The sequence below is a fragment of the Odocoileus virginianus genome, chromosome 7 (assembly GCF_023699985.2).
Source record: "Odocoileus virginianus isolate 20LAN1187 ecotype Illinois chromosome 7, Ovbor_1.2, whole genome shotgun sequence".
Classification (NCBI taxonomy): Eukaryota; Metazoa; Chordata; class Mammalia; order Artiodactyla; family Cervidae; genus Odocoileus; species Odocoileus virginianus.
Window position 1 is genome coordinate 50,785,101 of NC_069680.1, and position 17,558 is coordinate 50,802,658.

Below are 17,558 nucleotides of genomic sequence, written 5' to 3' on the forward strand. Positions count from 1 at the left end.
TGCTCACATACCACAGACTACTTTGATTGCCCATAAAAACATTTTATATAAAAAAAATTATTGAGCTACAATTGAAATACACTAAACTCTGGATGGGGCTTCCCAGGTGGTGCTTCATGGTAAATAATCCGCTTGCCAGTGTGGCCAGAGATGTGAGTTTGATCCCATTTGCTGCCAGAGATGTGAGTTTGATCCCTGGGTCGGGAAGATCTCCTGTGGGAGGAAATGGCAACCAACTCCAGGATTCCTGTGTGGAGAATCCCATGGACAGAGGAACCTGGTGGGCTACAGTCCGTAGGGTCACAAACAGTCGGACACAAATGAAGTGACTTAGCACACACAAGCTTTGTATACTTAAAGTGCTCAATGCGATTAGTTTTGACATAGGTATACACTCCTGATTCTGTCATCTCAATCAAGAAAATAAGCATTCCTGTCACCCTCAAAGTGTCTGTCCCTTGGTAATCCATTTTTCCCTCCACCCTCTTTCCCAGGCAACCAGTGATTGATTTTTTGTCACTATAGATTACACTCCATTTTCTAGAATATTACAGCAATGGACTTACACACAATGTGTGCTCTGTCCCCCTGGTTTCCTTCACTCAAAATCTCTCTCTCTAATCTTCATAAGATTCTTCCCATTTGGCTGAGGTAAAGGGCATTATGATATTTCTGCAGCAGTGTTTACCGAAGCGTAGCTTCTTTCTAATCTTCCAGGTACTGGCTAAAGCCTGCTGACTCTCCCGTCCCCAGACCCCTGACACCAGGTGACCAGCGGCTTCGGCACGCTCAGCGCGAGAGCCCGCTGGGCTGTGTGTGCTTGGCTGCCCGATTCTCTGCGACCCCGTGGACTGCAGCCTGCCAGGATCCTCTGATCAGGGAATTTTCCAGGCAAGAACACTGGAGCGGGTAGCCATTTCCTAATCCAGGGGGTCTTCCAAACCCCGGAACAGAACCAGCTTCACTTGCGTCTCCTGTACTGGCAGGTGATTCTTTACTCCTGCGCCACCTGGGAAGCTTACAGGAACGCGCAGTTTTGGTCTAACCTCTTAGGGAATAACTATTCTCCTCCCTTGGTCTAACCAGCTGCTCTTCTAACGTCTTTCTACCATTTTCTGCAACCCAGGCAAGACTTAGTCTAGTCCTTTATTTCACAGCAGGACTAAATATCTTTAGGAAACAAGCTGCAGTAATTTTCCTAGATCCCTCTAGACCACACATTTAGGAGTGTGGTTTGGATGACTTTTCTATAAAGTATAGTGATAGTGAAGTCGCTCAGTCATGTCCGACTCTTTGCGACCCCGTGGATTGTAGCCCACCAGGCTCCTCCATCCATGGGATTCTCCAGGCAAGAATACTGGAGTGGGTTGCCATTTCCTTCTCCAGGGGATCTTCCCGACCCAGGGATCGAACTCAGGTCTCCCGCATCAGAGGCAGCTTTTTACCCTCTGAGCCACCAGGGAAGACAACACACTGGTAACTTTCGTCCCCGTGCTGCTTTGTTATCCATTTATAAAGTCCATCTTCAGGGCCAGGACTTGGGTAAAGAGTGAAGCACTAGCCTCAGGTGAAAAATCTGAAGAGGTGCCCCAAACCTCAGTAATCCAGATGACCCATATTTTTCAAAAAATCAAAATTAAGGTTAAAAAAAATCCATGATGAACAAAATACAAAAATTTTAAATAAAGTCAGGACCAGTAGCATTTGCCATGCTGAGTCTGAGACAGAAAGAGAAGATCAGTTAACAGTGATCTGACCTTTATTATTATTTACATTTTACACCCAAGGTGAGTGCCTTACATGCCTCACCCTTGCCCTGGCCCTGGTCAGATTCCACTGGATATGCTTCTCTGTCTAACAGGCTGTTTGCCATACTGAAATCATCATTAGAATGTTAGTTCTGGCCCGGCAATTAGAATATGCCACGGACAATGAGAGCTACTTCAAAAATGCTTTATCGAGGCGCATGAGTTGTTTCTTACTTTTTCCCTTGCCTTTAACCACAAGTACAGACAATCCCAGAGAAAGACATAAACACTGGTCACCCACAGTCCTGAATTTTTTAAAGGGCCTCAACCAAGCATTCAAGATGGGATGCATTAATGCTGTATCTGATTACCTGCACCTTCAGTGTGAAACTAGAGCCATCTTATCTAAACAGACATACAGAAACCATCGCTGTGATTGATGTTATCATTTAAAACATGTACTGTACTTTTCTCTGGGCCTAAAAAACACTTGAGAAAAATCAGTGTGTAAGAATAATCTGTATAAAATATGAGTTCCAAATGGACTGAAAATATGCCTGGAAACTCGCTGGAGTAAGGGCAAATACAATGATTCTGCATGCCTGTGTTCAGCTGTGGGGAGAAAGCATGCCATACAAAGTATTCAAGGGTCCCACTCACTCTCAGAGAGTGTGCCTGGGTATCCTTCTTCCCGGAAATGAAAGGATTCCGGTTTAGCCACTCACAGATGTAATAAAGAGAATGAAGTTATTAGCTACATATTGAAGAACTTAAGAGGAACAATAGAATATTAGTTACAGCTGGGGAGAGATGGTGAACACTGGTCTTTCATGTCCACATAGGATAATGCAATAATTAGACTGGACTGAGAGTAAATGTAAAGTTGGTCATCAGTCTTCATCAGCAGCCACAACACCCTGGGGGAAAGGAAGGAAAAGGGTTTGGAGCCAGACAGAACTCCAGGGAAGTTCAGTACCTCTCTCTCCAAGTCGTCTGACCTTGGCTCCTTCCTACGCATGCTAGCTCAGCCGTGAAACGAGGCTACTTTACAGGGTCACCGCAAGAATGACATGGCAAGACACGCAGAGCACAGACCTGGCTGGTGGGGAGCTCTGATTAAACTGTAGCTGCTGTTATCACCACCTCCAGCCCCGTAAGATTTGTGTGTTTAAAGGTCGTCTGATCCCAAGACAGAGCAATGGTGAAGGTTTTCAAGGAAAGAGAACAATAATATTGGTAATTATTTATATGTGTGTGACTACAGAGGGGGCCTAAGCACCCTGCTGGAGGCAGTGCCCACCCTACTTGTCTACATTTCAGTGCCAGGTACCTAAATGTGAGTACTTCCTTCTTATAATATTTCTAAGGGAAAACTCTTGAGTGATATCCCTTTAAAAAAAGCCTTTTTTTTTTCTTGCCAAAAAAGAACAGCTGATTACAGTCATGGTTATGATGTGCAGTTTTGACATTTTAAAAGATCCAGGAAAGAGCTTCCAAAGTTCATCCAAAAGTGGGTAGAAAGTAGGCAGTAGGAAGAAGAAAGGCTACTAGAGAGTAGGAGTCATTCGCTCCAGACAAAGAGGGTTTGAAAGATTTCAAATATGTTAGGTAAGGGTCAGGATACTGATGCTACTCCGCTGCCTTTCATGTCCATCGAATAGAAGGACTGTTGTCACTATCTTTTTCTTGGATGGATGATCTCCTTTCCTGGAGAAAAGAGATCGGCCAGATGACTTTTTGAGATCTCTTCTCATTCTAGCCATTGTACAAATATTAAGAGCAAAAGAATACACAGTCCATCAGCGTGTGTGTGTGTGTGTGTGTGTGTGTGTGTGTGTGTGTGTATGGCGGGGGTGATTTCAGTTTCATTCTATTTAAAATGAGGTTGATGTAGCTTGTCACAATGGAAAGAGAGGGAGCCAGGACTCAGGCAGAGCTGAATTTGAATCTGGGTTTAAAACTCACAATTGGACAGGTTACGAGAAAAGAATTCAACTCCCTACTCAACTGTGACCTGGAGATAATCTCTGCCTCCCAGAGTTCCTGGAAGGATTAACTAAACTAGTCCTGGCAAAGCACCTAATATTTTGACTGTCACACTGTAGGGCTTTGATGAATTAGAGCTACTAATGTAATTGGTTAAAAAATTATCTGACTAGTTACCTTTAGGTCATAACAAGAGCTATGACATTCTGGCTGCAGTTATACCACACTAGAAAAATTGCAAATTCAAGTCAGCAGACTGACACCACCCTGGCCCACTCTGCAAACTAGAACTTGTTTAGGCCAAAGAAGGCTTGAGGTGGTACCTCATTGACCAGCCTGGTGCTAAGAAGCAGAGGAAACTAAAGGTGAAGTCTAAGGCATCTTGGTATGAATCTGCTTTCTCTCACTGTCACCCTAAGAATCAAATGAGTTATTTTTAAAAGGTTCCAAATACATTTCCAAGTCTAAGGAATATATCACATCCAACCGACTTGTAATTCACACTAAGTATAGTAAAAACACCAGTAAAAAAAAACAGGTCTGCAAACCAAATGGAATGTCAGAAACTGTAATTATGATTTTTCTCCTGTGCAAATGATAGGGAGCTAAAAATGGAAGTTACACAGAAATTAAAACAGCTCTTGCACAGCAATGAAATCCAGTGGTCAGAGCCCTGTACTGAATAAAAGAAGCTTCTACTATCAGACTTGGCCATAAGACGTAATTTTTTGGTGCTACATCAACGTGGTATAACATATTTAGTGTTTACACAGAGATTCTGTAATCCAGGACAGAAGAGCTCTGGTTTCTCTTCTTGACCAGTGTTAGGGTCTGTGGCAGGAAGCTTAGAGGCTGTGGAGAATAGGAAAAGACAGAAGAGATACAAGGGACAAACATGTACATAAAGTGACACCCATGAAGAGCTTAGCCAGAAACACAGGAGGGTTTCCTGAGTCCCTCTGTGTTGCTCAAAGAATCAGACTTGGCTTGGAAAGCACGTCCTGTTTCCAGCAAAGGGGGTAGTGGATGGGTTACAGTTGATGGAACTAAACATTACAGATAAAGGAGCAGAACAGTGCACTGTGTACTGACAGAGTCACATGAGCTTATTTTTGTTGGGAGTGACCAAGTGCAGACATGACATGTAAAGTGACCCCAGATATATCAGGAAGCTGGATGAGGCCCAGTGTAGATGCTTGTCGATATCAGGTCTATGAAGGTCACTGTGCCATTAAGTCAACCACAAGCAGGAACCTCACATGGTAATGAAGTAGCCCTTACATTACCAAAAGACCAGTTTCATATGGTGGAGTGAAGTTAAAATTCATCACCTCAAATACATAAATTTCAAGTGGCAATAAGCCACTGAGCTGTCGAGACTGCCTACAGAAGCTAAACCCAGTATCTCTGTAAGTTCATTTTTATTCACCATAACTTTTTAGAAGTTGGGGTACAAACAGTCCTTTGAAATCTATGTATTTATTTTTACTTTGCTTCTAGTCGCCATTTAATTATGCTTCCTTAAAACCACAGGTGTTAACAAAATCTGACAGCATAGTACTTATAAGCAGGTTCATTGATTATTATTTTTGTGTGTGTATAATAATGAGATAACTGAAAAAACCCAAATGGCAACTAAGATAAGAATCAAGACCATTACATAAAGCAAAGAAAAAACAAACTAAGAAACTCAAGAAGAAATGTATTATCTATGCTGGATATGAAGTTCAAAAGTTCCTGTTCAAGGGGACATTAAAATCAAAGGTTTACTTCTATATACCTCTTTCCTCCCTTGAATAAACTGGCCTAAACTGCAGATTATTTCAGTGTGTGAATGAAAGGAGTATGGCAAACCCTTTCAGCAGTTAATTCAGTATTCCAGACCACTTGGGTAAGCGCCAGTATGAATTCAGAGGCTTATGAAAACTACAGGCTTGAAGAAAGAGAGGTCCTTCCAGAAATGCTTATCTCAATACCAAGGAGTCAACTGTTTGCGGGTATCTAACTAATGCAATCCTGTGATGTTTTATGTTAAAAAGAAATCTAAATTCTAAACTTAAAAAAGACATGCCTTTACTTATGATTAAGGGGTAAGGAAATCTCTTCCTCATCTGGATTTTGACAGTTATAACAGATGCACTGAGAGTCCTTTAAGACAGCCGGAGTCCTGGAGATGCCGATGCAGTTACGGTGACAAGGAGAAGTTGCTAAATATTTTACGGTTCTTTGACCTTGTCCCCACTCATATTACTATCCTTCTAGATTTATCTTTCCTTTAGTGGATTTTTTCCTCCTCCTTATTTTTTTAATGAAAAATAGACATTAATGCTTCAGTTCATTTTATGAATGATTTCAGAGGTATTTTTGTTTCTTTTAAAAAATGACCTTCAAATAAAGATAACAGACTTTTCAGACAGCAAAGCCCAAAGCAAGTTAACATCAGACTCTGCAGAGACCTTCTGAAGGGGGGTGGCCAACTGCTAAATAAACTTAAAACGTTTTAAGAATAGGCAAATAAAGTATTACTCAGGGAAACAACAATCAAAGCAGCCCAAGATTGGCACATACAACAAAATCCTTTTCCAGCAGACATTCAATTTAACTAGCCCTGGTTGTTTAAAATAAAGTATTTCCTGGGAGGATCCAAGTGGCCATGAAGACTGCTTTTCTTGACATCAGGAAACAATGTCTTTTTTTTTTTTCTTTTTTAAGACACAGTGCAGAAACCAACACATTTCAAGGCCATATGATGTGGTTTTTGTTGATTCATGAAGCAGAGATGGGTTTGGGAGAGGAAATTGTATTCAAGTTGAACTGAACTGCACTAGTCTTGGTTTACCTGCCATATGCAAAACGCCTGTCTTTGTGATGATCTCCGAACGTGTCCCAAAGCCTGAGAGAAACGCTCACTTCATCAACAACATCCCGGGAACGTTCCAAGACCTGCAGGAGAGAGAGGGCACCAATTCGCTCTCAATCAGAAGTTCCCCAGGGGAAGAATGCCTAGGTCATCAGCCCTTAAAGCCCCGGAGATTCACTTGCATTTAGTTTTCTCCTTCCAGCTAACAGGACTTAGCTAAGTCCGACTTCTCTTCCTGGAACCATGTGCCCTAAAACCCTCACTCTGGATACTAGACCCATACGTCAAATAAGCTTTCTGCTTTTGTTTTCTCTTGCTGCATGAAAAAGGGGAGTTCTATCTTGAACCTACAAGTTAAGTTCTTCCTCTGCTTTTTAAAAATCTGGGTATATTCTATAGCAATAAGCCATAATGGAAAAGAATATTAAATATGTCAACATATATATAACTGAATCACTTTGCTCTATAGCAGGAAGTAACACAACACTGTAAATCAACTAGACTTCAATTCTAAAAAATCCAATAGATAAAAAAATCTCCCAAAGTAAGTCAAAATCAAAATCAGACTGGTGAGAGCAATGATGTGTCCTTAGGATTCTGAAGAAACCCTGTCTACCAATACAGTATACTAACGCATATATACGGAATTTAGAAAGATGGTAACGATAACCCTGTATGTGAGACAGCGAGAGAGACACAGATGTATTGAACAGTCTTTTGGACTCTGTGGGAGAGGGCGAGAATGGGATGATATGGGAGAATGGCATTGAAACATGTAAATATCATATGTGAAATGAATCGCCAGTCCAGGTTGGATGCATGAGACAAGTGCTCAGGGCTGGTGCACTGGGATGACCCAGAGGGATGGAATGGGGAGGGAGGTGGGAGGGGGGTTCAGGATGGGGAACACATGTACACCCATGGCTGATTCATGTCAATGTATGGCAAAACCAATACAATATTGTAAAGTAAAATAAATAAATAATTAAAAACAAAAAAAAGAAACCCCATCTCTCTCACCTCCTGGCAGACTCGGTACTGGTCAATGGCCCACACGGTGGGGACATGGGTAGCCAGCAGCTGGTACTGTGTCAGCGTGGTATTACATGCTCTGGCGCAGATCAAGCGTGTCTTCCCCACGGCATTGTCCCCCACAACCACGCACTTGATGGTTTCCACGTTGGGTCTTTCGTAGTCCATGTCAGCGTCCATTTATAAAACTCTGGAAGAAGAGAGTGGATACCACATTCGAGACATCAGGGCTCTCCAGAGCAATCAAAGATGGGAGGGGGGCAGGCAGTTTTCCCTTGGCTCAGGCGCTCCTATGGAGGTGCCTGAGCCTAAGCCAGAAGTTTGGAAGTTCCTATGAAGCCGAACTGAAACTCAACTTTTCTTTTTATATCTCACACAAGTACAAAAACACCGGATTGTTATTTTGACCCCAAACGGTTTATCCCAGTTAACGTGTTATTTTCTCCTTGGTTCTCTCTAAACACAATCTGACTACTGGAGCACCACCCAGGCGAGTCAGGGCTGCTGGCACGTAGTCTAAGTTCACTAGCTGCTCATGTGGACCCCTAGAGAACTGGGCACCCAGTTGAAGTTGAACTGGGTTCAACCTTACACACTCAGGCATAACCAGCCTTTGCAATAATGTCCATTACAATCTTCCAAGATCTCTTTTTGACAGAAAACAGCAAAATTCTGTTAAGCAATTATCCTTCAATAAAAAATAAATAAATTTAAAAAAATCCTATAGGTTCTAAACTATCCTGGTGACTCAGAGGAGGATCCAAAGTGCAAGCAGAAAGGACTGTCTGACTTTAAAGAAGAGTGAACTGTGTGAATTTTGATATCTTGCTGAAATTGTATTTATATTCATTCATGAATTTTTATTAATCAAATTCATTAAAAAATATCTTCTTAAGAGAAGCACTATAAAGCAGAATTTTTTTAAAAAATTCTTTTTCCTGAGAAGAATCTGGAGCATACGGTAGAGAATGATTTTATTAAGATGAGGGGCTACCTTGGAGACGGCTTCCCAGGTGGTGCTAGTGGTAAAGAACCCTCTTGTCAATGCAGGAGATGCAAGAGATGCAGATCCGATCCTTGGGACAGGAGGAGGGTGTGGCAACCTGCTCCAGTATTCCTGCCTGGAGATTCCCATGGACAGAGGAGTCTGGTGGGCTACAGTCCATACGGTCGCAAAGAGTTGGACACAAATGAAGTGACTTAGCACGTACACTATTTTGGAATATTTCTGAAACCATCAAAAAAGGTTTAAAGAGGGTTGCTGGGTGAGGGGTGAAGAGGCAGAGGGAAAGCTGCTGGCAGCCCCACTTTCCCCAAACAGGAGCCCCCACAAACTGCAGTGTGGACTGCTTCCTTGCATCAGCTGGATGGGTGGCCAACCACGCAAGATTTTAATGTACTGTGATTGCTCTTTTGAGTAAGTCTGTTGTTAAACTGAGAAAACTAGTTAGACGGTAATTTTTAAAAATGAGTTTATGGAAATAGAACTGCCATATGACCCAGCAATACCACTCCTGGGCATACACACTGAGGAAACCAGATCTGAAAGAGACACGTGTACCCCAATGTTCATCACAGCACTGTTTATAATGGCCAGGACATGGAAGCAATCTAGATGCCCATCAGCAGATGAATGGATAAGAAAGCTATGGTACATATACACAATGGAATATTACTCAGCCATTAAAAAGAATACATTTGAATCAGTTCTAATGAGATGGATGAAACTGGAGCCCATTATACAGAGTGAAGTAAGCTAAAAAGAAAAACTCCAATACAGTATATTAACACATACAGTATATTAACACATATACATGGAATTTAAAAAGGTGGTAACAATAACCCTATATGCAGGACAGAAAAAGAGACAGAGATGTACAGAACAGACATTTGGACTCTATGGGAGAAGGTGAGGGTGGGATGATCTGAGAGAATAGCATTGAAACATGTATATTATCAAGTGTGAAACAGATCACCAGCCCAGGTTGGATGCATGAGACAAGTGCTCAGGGCTGGTGCACTGGGAAGACCCAGAGGGATGGGATGGGGAGGGAGGTGGGAGCGAGGATCAGGATGGGGAACACACGTAAATCCATGGCTGATTCATGTCAACGTATGGCAAAAACCACTACAATATTGTAAAGTAATTAGCCTCCAATTAATAAAAAAAAGAAAAAAAATGAGTTTATAATGGTCTTAACAGCCATGGTTAAAAAAATGCTCAATCAAAGCAAGATCCTTTATAACCCACCTCCCAGAGTAATGGAAATAAAAACAAAAGTAAACAAGTGGGACCTGATTAAACTTACAAGCTTTTGCACAGCAAAGGAAACTATAAGAAAGGTGAAAAGACAACCCTCAGAATGAGAGAAAATAATAGCAAATGAAACAATTGACAAAGGATTAATTTCCAAAATACACAAGAAGTTCATACAACTCAATACCAGAAAAACAAACAAGCCAATCAAAAAGTGGGGAAAGACCTAAACAGACATTTCTCTAAAGAAGACATACAGATGGCTAACAAACACATGAAAAGATGCTCAACACCACTCATTATTAGAGAAATGCAAATCAAAACTACAATGAGATATCACCTCACACTGGTCAGAATGGCCATCATCAAAAAGTCTACAAACAATAAATGCTGGAGAGGGTGTGGAGAAAAGGGAACGCTCTTGCACTGTTGGTTGGAATACAAATTGACACAGCCACTATGGAAGACAGTATGGAGCTTCCTTGAGAAACTAGGAATAAAATCACCATATGACCCAGCAATCCCACTCCTAGGTAAACACCCTGAGGAAACCAAAATTGAAAAAGACACATGTATCCCATTGTTCACTGCAGCACAGTGAACAATGGATAGAACATGGAAGCAACCTAGATGTCCTTTGACAGATGAATTGATAAAAGAAGTTGTGGTACATATACACAATGGAATATTACTCAGCCATAAAAAGGAATGCATTCTAATCAGTTCTAATGAGGTGGATGAACCCAGAACCTATTACACAGAGTGAAGTGAGTTAGAAAGAGAAAGATAAATATCGTATTCTAATGCATACATATGGAACCTAGAAAAATGGTACTGAAGAATTTATTTACTGGCAGCAATGGATAAACAGACATAGAAAATAGACTTATGGACATGGGGAGAGGGGAGGAGAGGGTGAGATGTATGGAAAGAGTAACATGGAAACTTACATCACCATCTATAAAATAGACAGCCAACAGGAATTTACTGTCTGGCTCAGGAAACTCAAAACAGGGGCTCTGTATCAATCTAGAGGGGTGGCATGAAGCAGGCGATGGGAGGGAGGTTCAAAAGGGAGGGAATATATGTACACCTATGGCTGATTCATGTTGAGGTTTGAAAGCAAACAACAACTGTAAAGCAATTATCCTTCAATAAAAAATAAATTAAAAAAAATGCTCAGAGTAGGGCCTGATACATAACTGGGACTCAAAACATGTTTAATTCATTTGATGTAAGAAAAATGATAATTTGAATAATATGAGATGAAAGGTACAGAAGGAGAGGTAGAAGGAACAATGTTAAGAAGAACTGTGCTTTTGCACAGTTAGGACCATCTGAACATGGATAACAGCATCACAGGAGGTGTTAAACTCGAGGATGGAGAACTATTCGGCAGAACAGAATGGAGTGATTCAAGGAAAAGGTGTGTGGTGAGGTTAAAGTCTGAGCCTACACTGTGAAGAGGCTTAAAATAGATACCTGTCCCCCAGCTGGCAAATGCTGATTTTTGAAGGTCTTGGGTGGGAAATGAAAGTCTTTAAACATCTCCAGTTCTGATGATTACCCAGGTGTGATGACTCCAAAAATCAATCTCTTTAAAATTCAGCCTTAAAATTCTGTGGTTTTATCAGTTCTTGATTTAACAGTATAACGTGGCAAAAGCATGACTTGCCATGTTTCCAGTGATTCTTAAATACTGGCCCTAGAACATCTGGCAACGTCTGGAGGCATTTTTGGTTATTCCAATGGGGTGGAGGGAGGTGCTACTGGCTTCAGGTAGGCAGAGGCCAGAGATGCTGCTAAACATACTGCAATGCACAGGACAGCCCCTGCAACAAAGAATTATTCAGCCCCACACACTATGTGGGGGGCTGGGAAATCCTGCTTTGGGTGCATGGGGGTTTGAGTGCTCATCTCTCCTCTTTCTGGCCATTTTATGTGATTTTAGGCAAGTTATCTGCACTATCTGAGCCTCAGCTTCCTCATTTGTTAAGTGGGGATTACAATTCTCTGATTTCCTAATGTCATGAGCATTAGGTGAACTGAGGTTCTCAGTCACTGGTATAATACCTGACACATTGATGCTTCCAAAATTATAATCATCATGCTGAAATGAATACTTACAGATGACAACAAAACTGAGTCAGGTGGAAGACCAGAATCAGATGCAAAAATCATGAACTTAAAACTCATAAAGACCTATAAAAAGGATACACTTTAGTAGAGCAATTAAAGACAATTTATAGGAAACTTAAGAACCTAAACACAAAATGGAGCACAGCTGACCTGATAAAAAGTAAAAGTTCTGGGTGGGGAATGGGAGAAGAGGAGGTCACAGGTAGCTAAAGAATAACTGAGTTGGAAAACTAGATTAAAAATCTTTTAATGCAGCATTTCTAGATTCTAGAATAAAAATGGTAGCACGTCGTAACAGTCTTTGACAAGCTTCTGGTGCTATTACCATGGGATAGCCTGTGTCAGAAAAAAACAGGTTCCATTTGGAGACTCACAACTCTGAAACCCAAGGTCTATTATTTTTAATATCCTAGGTGACATTCAAACTTTACTCTTTTGAGAGAATTTTGCTTTTTTAGATATATAAAATGGGCTCAGATGGTAAAGAATCTGCCTGCAATGCAGGAGACCAGGGTTTGATCCCTGAGTTAGGAAAATTCTCTGGAGAAGGGAATGGCAACAGTATTCTTGCCTGGAAAATTCCATGGACAAGAGGAGCCTGGTGGCTATAGTCCATGGGAAGTCTCAAAGAGTTGGACATGACTGAGCGACCAACACTTTCACTTTCTTTAGGTAGATAAAAGTCAAATAAAGCCAAACCATTAAATTTGGATGAATGTTTGGATTTAGTAAAAATTTGGACACAACACAAAAAGTCTGAAACTGATTTTCTTGTTTGGCTTGTAAACTTCCTCTAATAGCAACCCCAAAGAGGGGTCCCCCAAATAACTTGAATCATGGCAGCTCTGGTGGAATAGCTGCACAGCTGTTATAGAAGATGACTTTGAGGGGGGCAGAAGCCCTCCTAGCTTTATATTAAGGCCGTGGTTATAAAAATATCATTACTTATTTATAGACACATCTCATGCACGGTCCTAAAAAGAATTTCTGGGTCAAAGGTGATAATAACATCCATTGGTCCTCTAATCTCTAACAGTCTGCACAAAATCAAAGTGACTGCCAAAGGTGCTGAGCTCTGCGCCAAGAGGACAACATGTAAGGAAAGTGAAAGGCAGGCGGAATTAAATCCTCTCAGCCCAGATCACGCACTCTACATGGGGCATTTCCAGGAAGAGTGTGCTGGATTTCCAAAAGCTGAGGTTTCAAATCTTTCCTCTTGGGTAGAAATTTATTTAGCAGCAATCTAAAAAGTACTTTAAGAGTACGAAATCACAGTCCAAGATGTAAACTCATGCTATTCTTGTAAACCAATTATTCATCTATTACACATAAACAAATATTATAATTATAAAAATATGCAATTGTACCCTTCTATGCTTGTTATGGGCTCAAATTTATCCATATCTAGCACTCTTATGATTGAATGAGCTCTAAGGACCATCTGGATAATGACTATCTGGTTTCTGATTTTTACTTACCTGGGAAGAGAATAATAAATATGCATTTAACATTGTTAATAAATCTCACTACCGTAAGTCCTGCTGGTCTCTTTTGCCTTTAGATCTATATCTGAGGAGACTAGGAAGGTATAAAAGGAGAAGAATAGCTGGGAAGAACTGAGACTGATACCATGGGAGCTCTGTAAAAAAAGTGAAAGTGAAAGTTGCTCAGTAGCGTCCAATTCTTTGTGACCCCATGGACTGCAGGCAGATTCTTTACCATCTGAGACACCAGGGGAGCCCAAGAATACTGGAGTGGGTAGCCTACCCCTTCTCCAGTGGCTCTTCCCAACCCAGGAATGAAATCAATGTCAAGTAGGTTTTGAGTGAGATTAAACCTACTTGAAACTGATTTCATACTTTCACCGACTCTTCAGGACATGAAGGCTGATAGTTAAAATGCCATATGAAAAATCTACTTATACACTTTTTTAAAGTCAAAAGTTTATTTCAAGAGGGAGGGGACATATGTACACCTATGACTGATTCATGTTTATGTTTGACAGAAAACAACAAAATTCTGTAAAGCAATTACACTTCAATTAAAAAAAAGTTTATTTTAAAACAAGTAAGTGATAAAATAAGAAATGCAAGAGGAGAAATAACATGTTACCACAGAAATACAAAAAACTATAAGAGACTACTACAAACAATTTTATGCCAACAAACTGGAGAACCTAGAAGAAATGGACAAGTTTATGGAAACATACAGTCCACCAAAACTGAATCAAGAAGATACAGGAAATCTGAACCAACCAAAAGTGAAATAGAATCTGTAATTAAAAAAAAAATTCCTTGCAAAAAAGTCCAGGATTGGATGGCTTCACTAGGGAATTCTACCAAAATATAAATAAGAACTTACATTGAAACATCTCAAACTCTTCCAAAACACTAAAGAGGAGGGAATGACACTCCCAAAGTCATTCTATGAAGCCACCATCACCAAAGACATTACCAAAAAATTATAAGCCAATATCCTTGATGGATACAAATGCAAAAATCCTCAACAAAATATTAGAAAACTGAATCCAAAAACACAAAAAAGGATCCTAAAACATGACCAAGTTGGATTCATCCTAGGGTCACAAGGATGGTTCAGCATATGTAAAATCAATGTGTTATACCACATCAACAATAGAAAAGACAAAAGTCAAAAGATCATCTCAATAGATGCAGAAAAAGCAACTGATAAAATTCAATATCCACTCGTGATAAAACCTCTCAGAAAAGTGGGTACAGAGGGAACATATCTCAACATAATAAAAGCTATTTATGACAAACTCACAGCCAACATAATACTCAATGGTGAAAAAATGAAAGCCTCCCCACTAAAATCTGGAACAAGAGAAGGATGCCAACTCTCACCACTTTTGTTTAACACAATATTGGAAGTCCTAGCCACAGTAATCAGACAACAGCAACAAAAAGAAAGAAAGAAATAAAGAAGTGTCCATATTGGAAGGGAAGAGGTATAACTGTCATTGTATGTAGATAACATGCTATTCTATATGAAAATCTGAAAGATTCCACACAAAAACTGTTAGAACTAATAAATTCAGCAAAGTAGCAGGATACAAGATTAATATACATACATCTGTTACATTTCTTTACAATAACAATGAAATAAAAGTAAGTAAAAAAAAAATCACTTTTAACATCATGTCCAAAAAAAGAATGTCCCCCAAAACAACAAAACAAAACCTAGGAATAAACCTGACAAAGGAGGTGAAAGACTTACACTCTCAAGGACTGTAAAACACTGATAAAGGAAACTGAAGATGACTGAAAGAAATGGAAAGATATTCCATGGCCTTGGAATTGGAAGAATTAATATTGTTAAAATGACCATACCATCCAAAGCAAACTATGGATTTATTGCAATCCCTATCAAATTTTTCACATAACTATAGCAAATAATCCTAACTTTTATATGGAGCCACAAAAGACCCAGAATTGCCAAAGCAATTGAGGAAAAAGAACAAAGATGGAGGCATATCCTTCCCAGACTTCAGATAATACTACAAAGCTACAGTAATTAAAGTAGTGTGGTATTGGCACAAAAAGCTCTATTCTGTGCAGAATAGAGAGCCCAGTAATGAACCCATAGACATGCAGTCAATCTTTGACAAAGGAGGCAAAAATATACAATGGAGAAAAGACAGTCTCTTTGGCAAGTGGTGTTGGGAAAGCTGGAAGAGCCACATGTAAGTCAGTGAAATTAGAACACTCCCTCAGATTTCCCTGGTGGTCTAGCAGTTAAGAATCCATCTACCAGTACTATTTACAATAGCTAGGACATAGAAGTAACCCAGGTGTCCATTGACAGAGGAATGGATAAAGAAATTGTGGTATGTATATACAGTGGAATATTACTCAACCATAAAAAGGAATGGATTTGATCCAGTTCTAGTGAGGTGGATGAACCTAGAGCCTGTTATACAGAGTGAAGTAAGTCAGAAAGAGAAAAACAAATGCCATATATTAACACATATATATGAACTAGAAAAATGGTTATTGATGAACCTATTTTCAGAGCAGGAACAGAGATGCAGACGTAAAGATCAGACTTGTGGACATGGTGGGGCAACGAGAGGGTGGGGTGGTTTGAGAGAACAGCACGGAAACATACACACCACCACATGTAAAGCAGATAGCCAGGTGGAAGTTGCCGTGTAACACTGGGCGCTCAGCCTGGTGTTCTGGGATGACCTAGAGGAGTGGGATCGCGTGGGGGTGGGAGAGAGGCTCAAGAGGGAGGGAACATATGTATACTTATGACTGATTTACCTTGTTGTACAGCAGAAACCAACACAATATTGTAAAGCAATTATCTTCCAATTAAAAATAAAATAAAATTTAAAAACATAAAACATTTGCTGAAGTCCCCATTAAAAGAAGAATCCACATGCCAAGGCAGGGGACACAGGTTCAATCCCTGGTCTAGGAAGATTGCACATGCTGTGCGGCAACTAAGCTCCTGTGCCACAACGACTGAGCCCATGCAAAGCTGGCACATCCTAGAGCCTTGATCTGCAACAGGAGAAGCTATCGCAGTGAGAAGCTCGTGCACTGCAATTAAGAGGGGCCCCTGCTGGCTGCAACGAGAGAAAGCCCATGCAGCAATGAAGACCCAGGGCAGCGGAAAATAAACACATAAACAAAAAGGAACAGTCCCTCACCCAAACACTAAGATTAGCTCAAAATGGCTTAAAGACTTAAATATAAGACATGACACCATAAAACTTCTAGAAGAGAACATAGGCAATACATTCTCTGACATAAATCATAGCAATGTTTTCTTAGGTCAGTTTCCCAAGGCAAAAGAAATTAAAGCAAAAATAAACAAATGAGATATAAACTAACTTACAAGCTTTTGTACAGCAAAGGAAACCATAAACAAACCAAAAAGAAAATCTATAGATTAAGAGAAATTATCTGCAAATGATGTGATCAACAAGGGACAAATTTCCAAAATATACAAATAGCTCATACAGCTCAATATATGTTCAAAAAAAAAAAATCAAAAAATGGGCAGAATATCTAAATAGACACTTCTCCAAAGAAGACATACAGGTGACCAACAGGCTTATGAAAAGATGTTCAACATCACTAATTATTAGAAAAATGTAAATCAAAACTACAATGAGGTATCAACTCACAGCAGTCAGAATCAGTTCAGTTCAGTCGCTCAGTTGTGTCCGACTCTTTGCGACCCCAAGAACTGCGGCACACCAGGCCTCCCTGTCCATCACCAACTCCCGGAGTCCACCCAAACCCATGTCCATTATGTTGGTGATGTCAGTCAGAATGGCCATCATCAAAAGTCTACATATAATAAATATTAAAGAGGATGAACCCTCCTACACTACTAGTGGGAATGTAAATTGGTGCAATCCCTATGGCAAACAGTATGGAGTTTCCTAAAAAAAACTAAAAACAGAGTTACCATGTGATCCAGTAATCCCAATCCTGGTCATATATCTCAAAAAGATGAAAACTCTAGTTTGAAAAGATACATGCACCCCCAATGTTCATAG

At 40.2% G+C, this 17,558-nt stretch overlaps 1 protein-coding gene across 7 annotated transcripts in view; it reads right to left on the bottom strand.

Moving 5' to 3' along the window:
• The window catches only part of RHOBTB1 (Rho related BTB domain containing 1), a 138,179-nt gene that overhangs the window by 33,392 nt on the left and 87,229 nt on the right, over positions 1–17,558 (bottom strand). For all 7 annotated transcript variants that reach the window (XM_070470700.1, XM_070470697.1, XM_070470696.1 and 4 more), the window contains 2 exons: positions 7,615–7,816; positions 6,574–6,677 (listed from right to left, as the gene is read on the bottom strand). In XM_070470700.1, the coding sequence (XP_070326801.1) occupies positions 6,574–6,677; positions 7,615–7,806 (296 nt within the window). In that variant the 5' untranslated portion in view covers positions 7,807–7,816. The remainder of the gene's footprint in view (positions 1–6,573; positions 6,678–7,614; positions 7,817–17,558) is intronic.